At 66.8% G+C, this 6,000-nt stretch overlaps 2 protein-coding genes across 5 annotated transcripts; one reads left to right on the top strand and one right to left on the bottom strand.

Moving 5' to 3' along the window:
* The first annotated feature begins 511 nt into the window (after positions 1-511).
* Positions 512-3,021, top strand: PAXX (PAXX non-homologous end joining factor). Of its 4 annotated transcripts, XM_045803759.2 has the most exons (8): positions 512-724; positions 805-865; positions 1,117-1,166; positions 1,247-1,437; positions 1,515-1,583; positions 1,740-1,824; positions 1,934-2,013; positions 2,886-3,021. In XM_045803759.2, the coding sequence occupies exons 1-7, from the start codon at positions 600-602 to the stop codon at positions 1,971-1,973; spliced, it is 621 nt and encodes a 206-aa protein (XP_045659715.2). In that variant the 5' UTR covers positions 512-599; the 3' UTR covers positions 1,974-2,013; positions 2,886-3,021. The 4 variants fall into 4 exon arrangements, with proteins under 4 accessions (XP_045659715.2, XP_045659716.2, XP_045659713.2 ...); XM_045803760.2 differs by lacking the exon at positions 2,886-3,021 and having other exon boundaries at positions 1,938-2,137; XM_045803757.2 differs by lacking the exon at positions 2,886-3,021 and having other exon boundaries at positions 1,934-2,137.
* Positions 2,709-4,749, bottom strand: CLIC3 (CLIC family member 3). The gene is made up of 6 exons (XM_045803756.2): positions 4,673-4,749; positions 3,746-3,855; positions 3,536-3,661; positions 3,299-3,405; positions 3,039-3,214; positions 2,709-2,960 (listed from the first exon to the last, which is right to left on the bottom strand). Exons 1-6 carry the CDS (start codon positions 4,706-4,708, stop codon positions 2,802-2,804), a joined length of 714 nt encoding a protein of 237 aa, XP_045659712.1. The 5' UTR covers positions 4,709-4,749; the 3' UTR covers positions 2,709-2,801.
* Between the last annotated feature and the right edge of the window lie 1,251 nt (positions 4,750-6,000).

Raw genomic sequence — 6,000 nt, 5'->3', positions numbered from 1 at the left:
CCTGTTTGTTATTCGTACATCCCATTAGCTCTCAGGGCTCCAGGAGACCAGGGGCCTCGTCTGGGGGTGAAGGTGTGCTCCGGGCCTAGGACCGCAGGAGGCAAGAAACAGGTGCTGGGCGAATACCGTGGGACGAATTGCCATACTTCATTCACTTCTGTATTCCGACCTATTACAGTTCGGCGTTAGGAACCTCTGTACATCTGAGGACAACGTGGGCAATACGTCGGGCGAGAGCCGGTGTGGAAGGCGGGAGGAGGCCGCTGGACAGCGGGGAACCCCGGACTCGGCGGGTGGCGGGCGCGCAGCTGCGGGGCAGGCGGCAGAGGCCCCCACGCGGGCGTGGGGACAGCACTGGGGACCGGCTCGCCGGAGGTCCCCGCCCCGCGCTTTAAGCCCGGTCCACCGAGCCCCGCCAGCCCCGCGCGGGCCCAGGGTCCTCCCAGCCGCGACAGGACCGTCAGCCCCGCCCCGCGCAGGCCCCGTGGGCACCTCTCCGGGCTGGCTCCGCCCCCGGCTCCCGGGCCTTGCTCCGGCGCAGGCGCCCTAGGCCTGCGCCGCGCTCGCCGGCTCGGTGGTCCCCCGCGCGCGGTGCTGCCATGGTGCCGCCGCCGCTGTCGCCGCCTCTCTGCACGCTGCCGCCGGGTCCCGGGCCCCCGCGCTTCGTGTGCTATTGCGAGGGGGAGGGCAGCGAGGACAGAGGCCCCGGCGACTTCAACCTCTAGTGAGTGGCGAGGGGCGCGGGGCGCTGGGGGCGCGGACACTTCCGCGGGCGGTCGGGTCTGACAGCCGCTCCCCCCACAGCGTGACGGACGCCGCGGAGCTTTGGAGCACCTGCTTCACGGCGGACAGCCTGGCGGCCCTCGTGGGTAGCGGGGCTCCTGGGCGGGCCTGGAAGCCCCCAGCACCCCTTATCTGCAGTGCGGACCACCTATGAGATCGAGGGGGGCGGTCTGGGATTCCCCCCGGGGGGGGAGGGGGTCTGGACACCCTTCCCCTAGCTTTGCGGCTGTAGTCCTAAGATTGGCCCGGCGTCGGGGGCGGCTGTGGGTCAGGCAGCTTTGGGGGTGATTCCAGGGTCTTGGGCAGCTGGTGACCAGCCCCTGTGCCCTGTAGAAAGCCCGTTTTGGCCTGAGTACGGCTGAGGATATCACGCCCCGGTTCAGGTGAGCCCCTGAGCAGGGAGGAAAGGTGGGTGTGGAGCAAAGGGATCTGGACACAGCACTCAGCATCCCTCCTTTCCTAGGGCAGCCTGCGAGCAGCAAGCTGTGACTTTCACCCTGCAGGAGGACAGAGCATCCCTAACCCTTTCAGGGGGGGCCTCGGCACTGGATTTTGACCTCCACAAGGTGCCAGCCCCAGAGGCAGCCTCCAGGTTGCAGGCACTGACCCTGAGACTGGCAGACCAAGTGTGCACCTTGAAGAGGCAGCTGGAAGGTGGGGTGGGGAGGGCGTGCCCCGAATCTTCACTAGGGCCCCCTGCTCGTGCCTTCACTCTCAGCTTTCTTCCCCAGCTGTGGAAGTGACAGGTGCCAGCCCCAGAAAGAACCCTTGTCTGGTGGGGCCCCAGCTCTTCTTACCAGGTAAGGCCTGTCACCTATGACTTTGGTTGGGGCTGTGCCACTCATCTTCCCCAGGACCAGACTCAGACTCCAGAGAGAGGATGCATGTGGAGAGGGGGTTGTGGCCCTGGAATTGCACCGGACCCAGGAACCCCCCTCCTATCCTGTTTCTTTCAGACCCGGATCCTCAGAGAGGCGGCCCTGGACTCGGGACCAGGAGGCGGTGTCCAGGAGAGTCCCTCATCAACCCGGGCTTCAAGAGGTACTCACCCACCTGTCCCCCGCTCCTGTGCCCAGGGTCAAGCCCTGGACCGCTGCTGCCCACCCCCCCGCTCCAACACACCGCAGTGTCACTTTCCCTTCTCTCCCAGTAAGAAGCCAGCCGGTGGTGTAGACTTTGAGAGCCCCTGAAGATGCAGCAGAGTGAGCCTGCCAGGACTCTGCCTGTGAGGTGGGGACAGCCTCTGAGACCCCACAATCTCCACCGGCCCATCCTGCTGCGGGGTGGGAACACCTGCTCCTCAAACAGCTTCTCCGTCAAATAAATGCTTCCTCGGAGGGAGGAGCCAGCCACGCTCCGGCTTCTGGGGGTTGGCGGGGGGACAGGGATCACGGATCCCCTGCGCCCGTGATCTGGCACCGGGCTAGAGTTCGTAGGCTCCCTGGGGGGAGGAGGCCCCACGCTCTCCGGGCTCACACAGCTGCCCCTGCCTGGTTCGCACAGGAGCCGAGGGCCAGGCAGGCAGGGCAGGGCTCCTCAAGGCTGGAGCTCGGTCCCCACTGCTCCAGGCACACACTTCACTCTCCCAGACCCACCCCGCAGGGCTCAGCCACTGGTATCCCACACTGCATACACACTGGGTCCTGTGCAAGTCGGAGGGTGGCCTGCTCCCTGGGGCAGGGCTGAGGAACGTGGGCTGGCCCCACCCACTGGCCCGGAGCCCCTGGGTGCCCAGGTTGGGCTCGGCTCCCCACCCTCCTTGGCCATCCTGCTGCCCCACCCTGGGCTGACTGGTTTGGGAGCCCAATCCAGTCCCCTGCAGAACCACCCAGTGGTTTCTCTGCCCCTGTCGTTCTGGGCTATCATGTGGAGCTGTGCTTTCCGTGGTGGGGGCTTGGGGGTGGCAGAAATCGAGGGCCATCTGGTTGCTCCGAGATCAGGACAGGCTCACTGGGCAAAGGTGCCTTTATGGGTCTGTACAGAGTGGGCAGGGGGTGGTGTAGACGGTGGAGGAGGGGCTAGCGGGGGCGCACGACCGTCCGGTAGGCCGCTAGGATCTCGGCACTGGATGGACACGTGTACTTGAACTCCTTCACCTGCAGCGCGCTGTCCAAGTAGCGGCGGACGCCACACAGCTCTGCTGGGATGGGCGCTTGGCGGAAGTGTGTGCACACCGTCTGCGGGCGAGGGGCGCGACGCGGTCAGGCCTTGGGGAGCGCGCGCCCCCAGCCCCGCGCCCCGCCAGCGGCACTCACGTCCACGATGTGCAGCTTGGGCAGCAGGCTGCAGTCAGCCAGCGTGAGCTGGTCGCCGTCCAGGAAGCGGCGGCGAGACTCACGGAGCTGCGGTTCCCGCGCCAGCTCGTGCTCCAGGGGCGCTCGCAGGTAGCTGTCCAGCCTGGTGAGGGCGCGCAGCAGCAGCTGGTACAGGGCTGGGGGAGGTGGTGGGGGGTGCAGTGAGGCCTGGGCCTGGGCCAACTCCCCCCACCCTCGCCGTGGCTTCGGACTCTCCTCACCATCGTCCTGCGTGGGCACCGGGTTCTTGATGAATGCGGAGAACCTGTGAAAGACGTCGTTGCCCGCGGTGCTGGACTCCCTGTAGCGGGGCGCCAGGCTGGGGAATCTACAGGGAATTAGGAATCTCTGGTCAGACCCTTGTGCCGCGCCCCCTCCCCTGCGGGACCCTCAGCGATCTTCCTGGGCTCCTCCCTGCCTCCCCGTATTCGCCCCTCCCACCAGGCCCACGCCCTCACTCAGGGGGCCCCAGCGTCTCCTCCAGAAACTCCTCGATCTGCAGTGTGTCCGTTTTGGCGTCGCCATCATAGAGAAGGATGGGCAGCTGAGAGCCAGGAGCAAAGTCCTTCAGCACATCCAGGGACCTGTGGGCACCAGGCAGGTGGAAGGGCCGCTGGTCAGAAGAGCCAGAGACCAGGGAGCGGCTCCCCTGGGGGCAGGGGGCTCACCTGCGAGTGTCCACCGTGGTGAGGGTGAAGGGCACGCCCTTGAAGAGCAGGAGCATGAAGAGCCGCTGACAAGAAGGGCAGTGTCCCACGCTCTCGCCGTCCTCGCTCGCCTGGGGTGGGTGGAGTAGAGGGTGCCGGGCAGAGAACAGACCTAAGAATTCTGCCAAAGGGCCCCTGCCTCCCACTGCCAAGAGTCTGGAATGATCCAAGGCCCCAGCTTGGTTGGGCACGGCCTGGACAAGTGGTGGGTGAGAGCCCTTGACTGGGTCCCTGGGAGGCGGGGAAGGGCCTTCCCATCTCCCAGGGACACGGGGGCAGGGCCCAAGCTCTGGGGCCTGGCCCCTAGACCCTTATCTTCAGCACCTGGGCAGAGGCCAGGCTCCTGGTCTCCAGGCCCTACAGGCTGGTCACAAGGGTGGGATGGGCCAAGTGAGCTGTTTTCTGAGTGATTCACCTGCCAAACTGGACTCTGGCTGGCAGCTACTCACTGTCCCACGCCCGACAGTGGGGAGGAAGCCGGGGTTTGGCAGCCCCTGCCCGGGGACCCACGGATCTGGGCAGTGATGTGAGCATCAGGCGATCACCTGGCCCAGCCCCTCTCTCCTGCTGCACTGACCTCAAGCTCCACTTGGGCCCTGGCCACCAGCTGCCTGATGGGCACCTCCCCACCAAGGGGCTTTTTCTCCAGGAGGGTTGGGCTGGGTCCCGGAGCCACGGCTGGGAGTCAGCACCCCCACACCCTTGGGGACAGCTCACTGGGCCCTCCCCCAGTCCTGGTCCCTCTTTCCTCAGCCTCCGTAGGGCTGCCTGAGCCCCCCGCCAGGGAGAGGGCACAGATGCGGCTTTGGAGACCCACTGCCTGGCCCAGAAAGCAGAGCCCCCCAGCGCGCACTCGTCCTGGGGGCTGCCCTCCCAGCCCAGTGGCACCTTGACAAACAGCTGGAGCTTGGCACTCTCTGCCATGGCGAGGAGCGGCGGCGGCGGCAAGGCGAGGCAGGGGCGCAGGCCTGGAGAGCCTTTTAAGACTCCGGGGTGCCCCGCCCTCCCCAGCCCAGGACCGCCCTGACGAGTCACCCAGGCAGGCAGTCACGCAGGCAGGCGGTTGAGGCTCCGTGTCCAAGCATGAGGTTGTGACCGTGAGAGTACTGAGTGCCCAGGGCTGGCAGTGCTGGGGACCCCAGCGCCTGAAGGGGGTGTGTGGGATGGAGGCAGAGACCAACGGAGTCGGAGGCAGGGAGAGGAGGGTGCCAGTCTGGGAAGAGGACAGCTCTGGATCAGAATGACTCCTGCCATGAACCCCACAGCCCTCCCTGCAGTGAACACCTGTTGTCTGTCAGGGTCCCCTCCCAGAAAGCTGGGGAGTGGGTAGGAGAAATGAACAGCCTGACCCCAGCCTCAGTTTCCCAATCTGCCTCCCCCCCCCACCCCGGGAAGGGACGCCCCTCCCACCACTGAGTTCGGTCAGGCAGAGCCCCACCCCCCGGCCGGGCCACATTCCTGGAGTGCTGCGGGCCGGCTCGGGTGTCCGTGGTCAGTTGACCCCACACTCCTGCCCTCCCGATGGCGTTCCGGGCAGGCTTTTCCCCTTCTTAGCCTTTCAAAAGAAGCACGGGGAGAAGGCTTAGAAGCCTCAACCTCCTGACCGATGGGTCTGCCGCCCCCGCCGTTGGCTGGAAGGAACCGACGAGGGGACGTTGTGTGCACACACCCCCAGCCTGCTCCGCCCCTGCCAGCGCCTCCTCCGCCCCGCGCCCGCAACCCCTGGGGTGGGGGGGCGTGCCCCGAGGGAGGGGCCTGCAAAGGCTCCGCCCCGCCCGCGCCTTTGCCTCCTCCCCCGGGGCCCCAGGCCGCTCAGGGCTCCCGGGCACAGCCCGGGTGCTGGCCCGACAGACGACCGGGGCACCAGTACCCCTGCTGCTCCTCCGCGACGCGGTGGGGGCTCATGTGCCATCCGCCTCCCGGGCGCACACGCCACAGCCCGAGGAAGGGGCCCGAGGCCCCGCCACACCTGCAGGTGCTCTCCAACGGCCGTGGGGTTTTGTGTGTCTGAAACAGCCTTACGCATCTGTAGAGAAGCGTGACATGCCCCAGTGAGCAGGGGCTCAGAGCATTGTGCGTGGGAGTGTGTCTCACTTCTCGCTTATTCCGAGAGTCGAGCGAGGCCAAGACCGGGTCCCAGGCTGCAGTGGGCATTACCCACGGACTCATCAAGGGTGTGAGCACGCTTTGCTCCGGTCGCCCCGTCGGCTGGCAAA

This window comes from Ursus americanus, chromosome 18 (assembly GCF_024610735.1).
Source record: "Ursus americanus isolate L20-20 chromosome 18, mUrsAme1.1.p, whole genome shotgun sequence".
NCBI lineage: Eukaryota > Metazoa > Chordata > Mammalia > Carnivora > Ursidae > Ursus > Ursus americanus.
The sequence above is the reverse complement of the archived record's forward strand: the minus strand, read 5'-3'. Positions and strand labels throughout refer to the sequence as shown.

Excerpts from the sequence above, each read along its gene's own strand:
- PAXX (XM_045803759.2), top strand. The coding sequence starts at position 600 with ATGGTGCCGCCGCCGCTGTCGCCGCCTCTCTGCACGCTGCCGCCGGGT. Across the intron at positions 1,167-1,246 it reads GATATCACGCCCCGGTTCAG|GGCAGCCTGCGAGCAGCAAG; the intron begins GTGAGCCCCTGA and ends CTCCTTTCCTAG. Across the intron at positions 1,584-1,739 it reads GCCCCAGCTCTTCTTACCAG|ACCCGGATCCTCAGAGAGGC; the intron begins GTAAGGCCTGTC and ends TGTTTCTTTCAG.
- CLIC3 (XM_045803756.2), bottom strand. The coding sequence starts at position 4,708 with ATGGCAGAGAGTGCCAAGCTCCAGCTGTTTGTCAAG. Across the intron at positions 3,662-3,745 it reads ACCACGGTGGACACTCGCAG|GTCCCTGGATGTGCTGAAGG; the intron begins GTGAGCCCCCTG and ends TGGTGCCCACAG. Across the intron at positions 2,961-3,038 it reads CCAAGCTGCACATCGTGGAC|ACGGTGTGCACACACTTCCG; the intron begins GTGAGTGCCGCT and ends CCTCGCCCGCAG.